Source organism: Thermobia domestica, chromosome 7 (assembly GCF_964235325.1).
Source record: "Thermobia domestica chromosome 7, izTheDome1.hap1.1, whole genome shotgun sequence".
NCBI classification, from domain to species: domain Eukaryota; kingdom Metazoa; phylum Arthropoda; class Insecta; order Zygentoma; family Lepismatidae; genus Thermobia; species Thermobia domestica.
This window is the reverse complement of record NC_137460.1, coordinates 238,703,196-238,716,972: the sequence shown is the minus strand read 5'-3', so window position 1 is coordinate 238,716,972 and position 13,777 is coordinate 238,703,196. Positions and strand designations below refer to the sequence as shown.

At 39.4% G+C, this 13,777-nt stretch overlaps 1 protein-coding gene across 8 annotated transcripts in view; it reads right to left on the bottom strand.

Moving 5' to 3' along the window:
* LOC145690786 (osmotic avoidance abnormal protein 3-like) overlaps positions 1-13,777 on the bottom strand; it is a 311,449-nt gene that overhangs the window by 102,412 nt on the left and 195,260 nt on the right. For all 8 annotated transcript variants that reach the window (XM_081766046.1, XM_081766048.1, XM_081766047.1 and 5 more), the window contains exon 7: positions 1,654-1,882. In XM_081766046.1, the coding sequence (XP_081622172.1) occupies positions 1,654-1,882 (229 nt within the window). The remainder of the gene's footprint in view (positions 1-1,653; positions 1,883-13,777) is intronic.

Below are 13,777 nucleotides of genomic sequence, written 5' to 3'. Positions count from 1 at the left end.
GCTTGTATTTGTCAACAACACCAAGTTATTACTACAAGTTATTATAGGAAATGAAATCTTTGAGTTTTACGTCCCACGATTATGCCGGTTAGGCTAAAGGAGACGGTGATTATGAGAAATGAATGAAATGGTGGAATGAAGAAAGTGGGAGGAAACGGGAGAACCCCGAGAGAACCCACGCACACGGTGTTTGTCCACCACAAAGTTCACTTGGCGGGGACTGGGATCGAACCCGGGACCCCTAGCACCAGAGGTGAACGCTCTACCACTGAGCCATCGCGGCCCCTCAAGTTATTATAGGATGCAAACGATAGGAATCATCGTCACCACTGGTCATGTGATGAAAGAAGAACACCAGCGCCACCGCTACCCAGGAGGATGTATAGAATAGCAAGTATCACCACAACTGATATTAGTCTCGGCTGCTTACTTCTACTTTCTTAGCTTGCAGTGGAGTTCTGAGAGAATCCTAACACAACCCAATCCGCTTAGCTTTCAGTGGAGTTCTGGCGCCTCCTGCCCACTCTGTTTGCCCTGAAACATTGTGGGAACTTAACCTCTCTCTTAGCTTGACATGGAACTTCGAGAGATTCCTAACCGCAACCACCCAGCTTGCTGTGGAGCTTCGTGGTTTTCGTTTCCTCTCAGCTTGTCCTGGAGCTTTGCGAGACTTAAGCTCTCTTTGCTTTCTGTGAAACACTGAGAATCCTAGCCTCCTCCACTCAGCTTGTCCTGGAGCTTTGCGGGGATCCTTTCCGTTGACTGTCTGGGCCTAGGGACATGTGTTTACCCTATTACTTAGAGGATTTGTGATTATCTGTATTATATTATTTTATAACAAAAAAATTATAATAAAACTAGTGTAAGAGAAACTGGATTCCCTTGTATATTTGCTCTATCTTCTACCTAACAAGGTAATTTTAAAATATAAAGAAGGTGTCTATGAAATTAAACAAATAGAACTCAAGAATCTTAAGTTAATGTGCTTATTTTATTAGAATTACATACAAGCGGATTACCATTGCCATAATAGCAATTTCGTAAAGTGGTGCTATCACACGATCGTTACACAACATTGCATAATGACCGTAATATTGATTAAAAAATTAGCAAGTCATTTGTATGGGAGGTAGTGTAAATATCAAAACTTGTTTTTTTTAAAAAAAAAAAAAATCCGCCAGTAGATCAGCAGATAAGTTGAAAACTCAGAAGACCTGGAAAATCAGTAGGCTTGGCAACATTTTTGAGACAAATGACAGAAAAGGAGTAAAGGAGTGAGCATTACATATCATAATTGTATAGAAAATGACGGTCATAATGTAAAAAAAGTAGAATGCAACATTAGTTTCCTAATCTATTTTGGTACATTGAAAGTGAGTAAATGCATTTGTTATACAAGAATGTAACTGAGTACTACAGTCGTGTTCAAGAAAACCTGCCCAGGCTAGTCATACGGAAGTATTATTTCCAGGATACTTTACAAAGTTTAATACTTCAACTTGAAATAAAAATTGTAACTGGCTCAAGGAAATGTTGACGGATAAGATACACGGCTTTTCAAAGACAGGCAGGTGGTCAAGTTTTCTGAACAAGACTATGCTTAACATATTCTACTTATTCTACTTATTAATGAAGGGCACTAACGTGTACTACCTGGTTGTGCAGGCATTTGTTGTGAATCGAGCATATCTTTGAGCTTGCGAATCTCTTCTTGGTATTCCCTGAGCATTGTGTCTTTGGGGTCTTCGTTGATTTTTGGCTTGTTTTTAATGTTTTTCGCTCGGTTGGCGTACCTCAGCGTACTTAGCGTTTCGTCGTAGTTATTGTCCGCTGGTGATAAACACGCAACCATTAGCGTCTTCGTGTTCCCACCTAAGGAGTCCTACACAATAAAGAAATAGAAATGAAACATTGTTACGTAATTGAAAACAGTATATGTGTCATAGTTAAGATTATCTGTATTACCAATAGAAAACATCAGTTCTTATTAGTAAGGATTGACAATTTTCAGTGTCATAAAAATGCATTAAAAAAAAGAACTACATATGAAAATTTACTTTCAAGCATGTGATTTTCTTCGGCTCGCTCTCATCTATCGATGGATATACAGTGTCTTAGCGTTGCACAAAATTAAAACTAAATACAAATTTAAGTTTTATAGGTAATCATAACTTTGGTGTACTCTAGTCTTGTTAGTGCTCTAATGACAATCTTGAAAAGAGCATAGTTCAGTTTCAGCTTCAACTTAATACGTGGCATGCATATCGTACAGAAAAAAATACTTATTTTTTCTTCTCATTTTAGTTCCTAACCATAGATAGGAGTTTACATTAAGGTGGCCAAATTTAAAAAATAAAATAATAAAAAAATAAAACATTCCCCAAATAGCATAATTTTGCAGCCCACCTACGTATGTATACCTATCGTATGTCGTTATTCAGTGTCAGTGAAGAAGTCTCTACCTTTTCGATATAACCCGTCTTTATTTATTTAAGCCTTTTCCAGTGTTAATTTTCAAACATTTAACAGCAACCAGAATCGATTACGGTTTGAATTCATAGTTTTAATGACTGAATTTCTTGTAAAAGAGTTGTTCTTTCCTGATAATGCAATGTTACATTGCTACTTTTATATGTCCTATCCTATCATTTTGGCACGAGAACTTTACCGTCCTGCATGAGAAGTGCTCCTGCCTATAGTATCGAATTTGACGACAGTTGAATCGAGGTCTGAGCGGTACTGCAGATGATATGTCAAATCATAATTATTAAAATTGAACCAAAAAGACAATTTGATGTAGGTATTGCATATCTATAGGTGAGGCAAGATATTAGTTTTGTTTGTCAATGTAGTGACAAAAATTTGAAACGGAAGTAGTTTTCCAAATTTTTAAGTTCTTTATAGCTTGTTGATATGCTAACGTTTAAAATGCCAAAAATACCATACTTTGAAAAGTGCTTACGATGGTTTCGTATGCTCCATTGAAATAGTAACCATTGCTCGTTGAAATAGTAACGATGAGCATTACATATATGCTTTCACTGAGCGACAATTGAGCAGAGAAGGATGTATATTGACCGTCATAAACATTTTTCTAAGAAGCGTGTTTCAGATTTCGTAAAGCCAGCATACCTATAAGGTGTAGAGAACTGCAAAATTTGGAAAACTACTTTCTCTTTCAAATTTTTGTCACTGCATTGACCCTCTGTGTCTACACTTTCCAAACAATACTTGCCTCACCTTCCACACTATTGTTTATACTGTGCTATATATATTATATATATATATATATATATATATATATATCAGTGTTGGGCAAATTTCAATTGAATTAACAATTAACAATTAATCTGTAAATTTAATTGTTAATTGCAATTAACAATTGAAATAAGTAATGGTTAATTGTTAATTGCAGTTGGCCATTGAAAAAGGAGAATCAATTGCAATTGATCAATTGATTGAAAGTAATTGCAGTGGAAAGTAATTGCAATTGAATTCTGTAATTCAATTGCAATTGAAATTAATTGGCAATTGATTCAATTGCAATTGATTTCCACAGCAATTACTTTCAATTGATTGATCAATTGCAATTGATTTTCACAATTAATTTTCAACACTATAGTTCAGAGAGGGCGTGGGGCAATGAAAACTTTAGCCACGACCAATTGACTCACCACCCGTCGTGACCCACGACCCACCGTGACCCACTCTGACCCACCACTCATCATAAACCACTCTTACCCACTGTGACCCACAGACCCACCAAAACCCATTGTCATCAACTCTGACCCATGATTCACGCCCTATTCTCTACTGACTAAAGAGTCTAAACTTGTAATGAAACAAGCCTATAAAATTATCACTCATCAGAGTTTGAATTTCTACGATCAATCGCTCAAGCACCGCACTAATACAATAACGGCGGATCTGACATTTCTAATATAAATAAAATAAAGTTTGTTCGTGTGTCTGTCTATCTATCTTTGTGCAGCCTGTGGAAGAGACGAGTGGACCGAAACTTTTCAAAATTTGGTCACGGGTAGCTTGGTCTAGGCCCCAGACCAAGACGAATAGTTTTTTTTTTTAATTCCTTATTAAGTGGTCCCCAGGGGACGTTTACCGGGACCGGCCTGGAGACCAGAAAAGTCGACCGAGAGTTACCAAATTTTGGTCAAAGATACCTTGGTCCAGGTCCCACACCAAGACAAAGCTTTTTCGAAAAAATTCGAACCAGGGGTTCTCAGGGGGGCGTTTACCGGGACATGTAAAAGTAGTAGAAAATGACCGATATCAGTGTCGATTTCATAGTTTTCGCGGTCGCTGAGATCAATGGTGAAACTCCGATCGCATTAACTTCCAAATTTACCGTATTCGGCTACGGGCCGTGGGTCAACGGGGGAAGGGGGGAATGCCGAAACGTACAAGTAATCCAAAATGCCGATATTAGTGTCAAATCCATAGTTTTCGCGGTTGCTGATATCAATGGTGACACTACCATTAGCGATGACTTTCAAATTCATCCACCGTTGTATGCGGGCCTTGGGTCACCAGAGGGGGGGAATTCCGAGACATGTAAAAAAAATAATCGAAAATGACCGATATTAATGTCAAATTCATAGTTTTCGGGGTAGCTGAGCTCATTGGTGAAACTCAAGACCGCGTTTACTTTCACATTTAGCCCCCATCAGATAAGAAACGGGGGCATTATAACGGGGATCACGAGACATGTAAAAAATAATCCACAATGACCGATGTCAAATCCGTAGTTTTCGCGGAGGCTGAGATCAATGGTGATACTTTCATTAGCGATGATTTTCAAATTTAGCCACCATTGTATGCGGGCCGGGAGTCACCGGGGGGTGGGGAATTGCGAAACATGTAAAAATAATGGAAAGTTACCGATATTAGTTTCAAATCCATAGTTTTCGCTGTCGCTGAGATGAATGGTGATACTTCCACAGGCGTTGACTTCCAAATACAGCCCCCATCGGCTGCGGGCCAGAGGCATTGTTTTTTTTTTCAAAATTGGAACCAGAGGATTATAGGGACTTTTACCGGCATATGTAAAAAGTAGTAGAAAATGGCAGATGTTAGTGTCACATTCATAGCTTTCGCGGTATTAGTTGGGGGTTGGTGGGGGCCAGAGGAGATTTTTTCACAATACGAACCAAGGGGGTCTGAGGGGGCGTTCACCGGGACATGTAAAAGTACTAGAATTTGTGTCGAATCCATATTTATCGGGGTTGCTCAGACCTATAGTGAAACCCCCGATAGTGTTTACGTTCAAATTCAGCCCCCATCGGCCTTCCCAATGAAAACACATATACGTTGTTGGATATATATTCACACAAAATATATCCAATGTTAGAAATGTTTCTTAATTGTTCTCCCGTTGTTCAGTTTGTTTACATTGATATTTTATCTGATCCGTTCGAAGAACGGGCATAACAGCTAGTACGAAATGGTAAAGTGTTTGTTATGGACCAAATTACAATGAATTCAATTATATAGATAATTATTATAATTATAACTAATAATTATTTCGTTGTTGAATTATAGAGCTCCTCCGTGGCTAAGCGGTTAGCGTACGCGCCTTTGGCGTGGAAGACCCGGGTTCGATTCCCGGCGGGAGCTCATGTGGTTCGGATTCCACGTTAATCAGTAGTCCATGTCTCATATAGCCTCGCTGCTGACCGGGACATTAAACCCCAAAATCAACTCAAAATCAAATCAACTTGTTGAATTATACATACTTTTCAGTGGAAAAATGAATAAAATTTAAAAGTCCCAAATCAACGTAAAGGAAAAATGTATAAAATTTTTCATATAATTAAGCTTACAAACTTAAAACTTCCATGTAATTAAGCTAAATTTTCATTTTTGTGTCGTTTTGTGCGCCTATTTCCTCGTTTTCTGCGTCACCGGAAATGGGTCAATGTTATCCTACAAATATGGCGGAACAAGTTAATGCTGTTCCGTCAGGAACGATTTCGAGGTCGTTTCCTTCACATCGTCTTGTGCGTGTTTTCTACCGTTTTGTAAGCCTATTTCCACGTTTTGTGATTCAATGGTAGTGGGTCAAAATGGGCATTCAATGTGGGAAGAAAACTGATCCACTCTCCCACCAGTATCGAATTTCAAGGTCGCTTTTTTCGCATTGTTTAGTGCATATTTATACCGTTTCTGCGCATACTTTCACGTTTTGTAGGCCAACGAAAGTGGGTCAAAGGCGACCTACAAATATGGCAGAGAAAGACATATTTGTTGGAATATGAAAATGGTACAAAGTGCTTTCGAATTTGACACTATCTGTTGCTAAGGAAAATGGGAGTTAGTATGTGGAAATTGAACGCAAATAAGATACAGTGGAAGAGAGATTGATTTTGTGATATAAGATCACCTGGAAGATTATAAATGTTTAGAAGTACGATAAAGATTAGAAGATATGTATAAAGAGTGAGTTTATGAATGATATAGATTAAAGAGATTCTGAAGATAATCAAGGCACAGATTAAGAATAAAGGATAAGAGAAGATTTCAGTTTTGTGTATTTGTAATAGATCTTAACAATGGCGCAGTCGCACATAAACGAAGCTACGTTTTCAGCATCATGTGAAGAAGAATATAAATCCTTAGATTGTAATACAAGAAGATGGATGTCAGCGGAACTGGAGCAACGGGACTTGCAGATAACATTATTAAAAAAAGAAGTTTCGATCCTAAAGCAAATAATAATGTCCAAACATGGTGTCTCAAACAAGAATCAAAGATGCAGCTACACGGGGCATATGATATCGAGCATTGCAACAGCCCATGTATGCAAAAGGTGTAGTAGAGCACATGGAAACAAACTTTGTCCTGCCAAAAATAAAAGATGTCATCGTTGCTTATTTTTTGGTCATCTGGCTCGAGCGTGTCTATCAAAAAGACTTAATCCAGCTTATGAATACCAGAACTGTATCAAGGATCGTGAGGTCTGTAGTTTTCTATCTAAAACGCAAGCTATCCAGAAACCAGACACTAACTCAAGCAATAGCACAGCTCAGTGCAAGCAAAGAAGATATTCCCACCACTTAGGTTTAGCAGAAGAAAGTAAAAATCTTGCAGAAAATGTAAATCTTACACAATCTAATAGAATGGATGATCATAGTAAATCGTTGCCAACATCATTGAAAAAAGTCAAGAAGGTTGAAGAAAGAGGGAAGAGGGGGTTGGAAGTTACAGATGAGGCAAAAATGAGACTCGAGCTACCGTCTATGCCAGTTCTCAACGAACGAAAGTTAGACAGTTACCTATCCATGGGCACAGTGGATACTAATCAAGTTACCTCGCCCAAGCGAACTAAACAAGTATTTTCCAAATGGTTTGGTAACAGAAATAAAAGGTGTGAACTAAAGAATATCACTAATCTAAAGAATACCGAGAGTGGTTCTACCACAGCTCCCAAGAACATCTTTATGCCCGATCACCTGCAGGATCTAGACAAAAGTACTGCCAGACTTGTTGAAAACCAGAAAATCATGCAGGCGCAGATTGACTTTCTGATAGATAGATGGTGTGAGAGGAAGAAGAGAAAAAAATCAGACAAATCGGAAGATAATGGATTTTATTCTGATTCTTAGAGTGAGCTAGGATATTCGTTATAAGATTAGGTTGCATATGGTATAAGTGATGATTTTGTAAAGGGGGGAGAAGTGTTGGAATATGAAAATGGTACAAAGTGCTTTCGAATTTGACACTAACTGTTGCTAAGGAAAATGGGAGTTAGTATGTGGAAATTGAACGCAAATAAGATACAGTGGAAGAGAGATTGATTTTGTGATATAAGATCACCTGGAAGATTATAAATGTTTAGAAGTACGATAAAGATTAGAAGATATGTATAAAGAGTGAGTTTATGAATGATATAGATTAAAGAGATTCTGAAGATAATCAAGGCACAGATTAAGAATAAAGGATAAGAGAAGATTTCAGTTTTGTGTATTTGTAATAGATCTTAACAATATTTATTCCACTTTCAAGGTCCATTTTGACCCTCTCCCACTGATGCACAAAGCGACACAAATCATGCATAAAAAATGTGAAGGAAACGACCTCATTTGATGGTGACGGAACAGCATTAAGTTATTCAGCTATACTTGTAGGCCATTTTGACCCATTTTTGTTGTCGCACTAAAGTGGAAATAGAAGCACTAAAGTGGAAATAGGAGCACAAAACGGTACAAAGCAGGCACTGTACGATGCGAAAGAAACGACCCCCCAAATTCGATAGTGGCGGAACAATGGCTCTATTTTCTCACACATTGATGGACCATTTTGACGCATTTCTGGTGATGCTCAAAACGTGGAAGTAGGCGAACAGAACGGTACAAAATACACACTAAATGATGCGAAAGAACCAACCCCGAATAGTGGTGGCGGAATAGTGAGCCAATTAACTCCCACTTTAAAGGCCCGTTTAACTCACTTCCGGTGACGCACAAGACGAGGAAGTAGGTACAGAAAACTTTTTAAAAAATAATCACTAAACGATGCGACAGAAACGACCTAGAAATTCGACAGTGTCGGAACAATGGGTCATTTTGGTCACACTTTGGAGGTCCATTTTCACACACTTCTGGTGACGCGCAAAACGTGAAAATAAGGGCACGAAACATTCACTAGTCGACGCGAAAGGAAGGACCACGAAATTCGGTAGGTATAGTGGCGGAGAAGTGGGTCATTTTCGTCCCACCTTCGAGGCCCATTTTGACCGTCTTCCAGTGACGCACAAAACGTCGAAATACGCGCACAAAAGGGTATGCAATGTGAAATTAACGACCTCGAAATTCGATAGTAGCGGAACTCTTGGTCATTTTCGTCCCATCTTGGAAGCCCATTTTGACCCACTTCAGGTGACGCATAAAACGTGGAAATAAGGGCACGAAACGGCACGAAAATCCACTAGTCGATGCAAAAGGAAGGATATCGAAATTCAGTAGTGGCGGAACTCTTGGTCATTTTCATCCCACTTTCGAGGCCCATTTTGACCGTCTTCCAGTGACGCACAAAACGTCGAAATAGGCGCACAAAAGGGTACGCGATGTGAAATTAACGACCTCGAAATTCGATAGTGGCGGAACAGTGGGTCATTTTCGTCCTATCTTGAAAGCCCATTTTGACCCACTTCTGGAGACGCACGAAACGTGGAAATGGGGGCACGAAACAACACGAAAATTCAGTAGTCGATACGAAAGGAAAGACCTCGAAATTCGGTAGTGGCGGAGCGGTGGGTCATTTTCGTCCCACCTTCGAGGCCCATTTTGACCATCTTCCAGTGACGCACAAAACGTCGAAATAGACGTACAAAAGGGTACGCGATGTGAAATTAACGACCTCGAGATTTAATAGTGGCGGAGCTCTTGATCGTTTTCGTTCCACCTTGGGGACTCATTTTAACCCACATCCCACGACGTACAAAACGGAAATAGACGCACAAAACGGCACAAAACGATGTGAAGGAAAGGATCTCGAAGTTGATTGGTGGCGGAAGAGCAATAATGTGTTCCGCCATATTTGTAGGCCCATTTTGACCCACTTCCGGTGATGCACAAAATGTGGGAATAGGCGCATAAAGCGACACAAAACACGCACAAAAGATGAAAAACAAAGTACCTTGAAATTCGTTGGTGGCGGAACAAGTTAATGACGCCGTGAGCACCAATATAAGTATATACTGTAGTTCTTACCAGTTGGCGCGGTGGGTCAGTGGTAGAGCGTTCACCTCCGGTGCTTGAGGTCCCTGGTTCGATCCCAGCTCGCGCAGTTTGTACTTTGTGGTGGACAAACACCGTGCTCGTGGATTTTCTCGGGGTTCTCCCACTTTCTTCATTTCATTCATTTCCTATCATCACCGTCTCCTTTAGCCTAACCGGCATAATCGTGGGACGTAAAACTAAAGATTTCATATCATTTTTTGTAATTCTTACCATCAAGGCTGAGAACTGCACGGTCCAATTTTTTAGCCAAAGTAGAAGCCCAACCGGAATAGTGATGTCAACCGACTCGGATCGGTTCAACTGAGCGTACAGCTTGAACTGGCTTGGTTGGGATTACCCATCGACTGGGCTCAATTGAGCCAATGGCTTGAACCGGCTCCGTTGAAACGAGTCCATAGGCTGGGTTCGAGTCAGCTTAACTGAGCCGATGGCTCGAACCGGCTCGGTTGAGGTAAGCAATCAGCTCGGTTCGACTCGGCTCGTGTGAGCCATCGGCTCGAGCTGGCTCGGTTGGATGAGCTGTTGGCTCGGCTCACTTCTCGGTTCGGCTCGATAAGTGAATAAACTGTGAGCGAGCCGCTTGAGCTGTTGACAACCCTAAACCCGGGTCGAGCAGTTTTGAACATATTTGGCTGGAGTCCCATAACTTTTAATAATTTTTGGCTCGAGCCCGAATACTTGCTCCTCCTGAACTCAAACCAAGAACTTCGTGACCGATGTCCTTGCCTCCTGAAGATTTCTTGACGACCGAGATCGACAGTCAACTAATTTTTAGTATTCCGATAAAAACCGCCTATATTCCATGTTTATACAGGTACACGGTGTTATAATGATAATTAATTATAGTAGTAGTAGTAGTAGTATCATTGATAATTATATTGTCAATGTAGGATACTTGAAGATAGTAGTACTTGGAACTACACAAAGAATTTAGCTCGAATTGGCTCGACTCGACTGGAAACTCGATCCGAATTCGAGTCGAGTTGGGGGAAATTTTTCGAGCCGAGATCTCAAGTCGAGCTCAAAGATGTCTGCTTCGAGTCGAGTCGAGTTTTAAAGAAAACTCGCTCGAACTCGTTGGTGCCCATTCCTATTGTATGCATGACGGGCATATAGAGTTCTTTCGAGGGGGATAGAACCATAAACATAATATATTTTAAAAAATGCTTAGTTTCCCGGCTTTCTTCCCATGGGGGGGGGGGATGGTAGGTATCCAGCATTTCTTATAAGTATCTTATTTGAAATATGTAAAACAGTAACAAGTGGACAACACAATACACACACATCTTCTCATGTTCAGTTTTAATTGCTGATTTCAATTGCAATTAACAATTACAAGTTTCAATTGTCAATTGCAATTAACAATTAAATGTTTCAATTGCACCCTTTGCAATTGACAATTAACAATTAAAAGTTTCAATTGCCTGGTGACCAATTAACAATTGACGAAAATTTAATTGCAAATTTTATGATTGAATTCAATTGCAATTGAAATTAATTGTCAATTACAAATTGAAATCAATTGCAATTGATTTTCAGAGCAATTACTTTCAATTGATTGATCAATTGCAATTGATTTCAATTGATTTTGCCCAACACACACACACACACACACACACATATATATATATATATATATATATATAGTAAAAAATGATAGCACAGATTCCTGGTACCAAAACAAGTAAAAAAAATATATATATAACATATAGTCCGGAAATGAACAGGGGCGGATATAAACAGATTCGAATGTGGGGGAAAGGAACTTAACACTTGGCTGCCGTGATAATGATCTTAGCTAGGAAAGCGGGTCAGAAATACATAAATATTATATGGGATTATCCTACTAAAAGCTTGTTCAAATGTTTGACAGAAGTGTGCAAGGGATTCCCATACATCGTCTGGAGATTAACGGAATGACTTTCCGGCAGGGGTAATGCAACGGTGCAATGAAAATACACGAAATACGGTGCGAAGTTGTGATACATGGATGACAGCAAAATGACAGTCAAAGCAAAACGTACCCAGCATGGTTATATTAACCGCAGGGACAGTATGGGAATTAAAGGATGTTTTACAAGAGGTATCAAGTGTACATCTGAGAAAATTAACATGTGGAAATTCAAAACTTATGGAAAATGTCCAGTTGTACAGAGTGATATTTCCCTTTCATCCTCCTGGCAATTCTTACACTCCTCAGGGTCAATGAAATGTGGTATACTCACAGAGATAATGGGAGTGACTGTAGTTGCTTACAATACAGACATTCAGTGGATTCCTACATAATGTACGAAGAATGTCTAGCGCAGTCATGTAACACGTAGTTAATAGGTCAAACTGATACGATTTTTACGTATTTCTGAACCCATTTCCTAGCTCCTGTCATTATTCCGGTACGCAACTGTGAAATTCCTTTTCCCCACTTTCGGAACTGTCTAGCTTCGCCCCTATCAATTTCCGGATTATATGTCATATAAATTTTTTCCTGGTTGTGGTGCCAGGAATGTGTGGTTTCATTTTTAGCATTACTTTTAGGACACCCTGTATATATATATATATATATATATATATATAAAATTGTCTTTTTTTGGTTTCAACTTTAAGAATTGTAAATTGACATGTCATCTGCAGTAGATCTGAGACCTCAATTGAACTGTCGTCAAATTCTGTGCTTTAAGCAGGAGTACATCTGATGCAAGGCAGTAAAGTTCTGCTAAAACAATAAGATCACAGTAAATGCTTATAAAAGTCCGGGGTAATCGAAAACTTTTGAGCGGTAGTGTATATATATATATTTTAATTTAGATATGTTATTTGATTTTAAAGATCGGTATCAGCCTTGCGGGATTAACTAGTACACAGAAGTTGTTAGCATTACAAATTCGAACAAAATCTCAGATTTTCACAAATTTTGGTAACACAATTGAAAAAACAATTTTAAAAGTATTCTTAAAAACATGTTTTATTTTAAACATTTAGTAAACAAAATAAAACAATATTTGATTTTATATGAAAATATCGAAGAATTTATAAATTAATTCTATATGATAGCGCTCCCCGTGGTTTTCATTTTAATTACGCATAAACACAAAACATTAATGTTTGTGTTTGATTTTTTTTAGTTTTAGATAAGATTTCTTGTTTTCTTTCTTGTATCATGTATCAACTCGTTTTCTGAATCCGACATATTCTAACTTCTATAAAAATAACCAACAAAGTTCTGTCGCTTTTTCACCCACCACCTTCGAAATCGATATGTCACCTAACACGTACATGGAAGATCAAAAATAGTCCCCTTCAGCATCGACGACCCTCTGCCAACGATCTGGAAGTCCATGGATTCCATCGCGGAAGAATTTAGTGGGCCGTGAAGCGAAGAAGGTATCAAGTGCATTTTGCACCTCTACTAGGGATTTGGACTGCGTCATCTAAGCTGATTATCAGATTATTATGGAACGCGTGATAATCGGACGGTGTAATGTCCGGGGAGTATGGCGGATGCAATAGTGTTCCCCGTTCAAGTCGTAGAATGGTGTACCGGGTCATCCTAGCCACGTGGAGCTTAGCGTTATCTTATAACAGGAGGACTCCTTCGCGATTTAGAAGTGTTGGGTTTTTCTTGAATACAGCTTAACTGCTGACAGTACACAGTTGCACTTACGTTCTGACCAGCTGGTACCAGTTCCCAATGCACGATGCCGCGAGCGGTTCACTAAACACGCGAGGAGGTTTTTTGGAACCGGTTCATGGGCTGCTAACTAATCATGACGGCGCCGTGGATCTCCGTACAGAACTCACTTCTCATCACATGTCAGAAGGAGCCTGTCCAGAAATGGCTCCTTCCTCAGACGAGACAGCAAAGAAACACAAGTATCTGCTCGCTTCGCCTTCTGACCAGGAGTCAAATTATGTGGGACCCATCGACCCACATGCTTCCCAAGTTCATGGAGGTGCTGCCGAATGGTTTCTCCACTCACACTGAATTGTAGTCCCAATCCCTCATATATCTGGCCACTGTT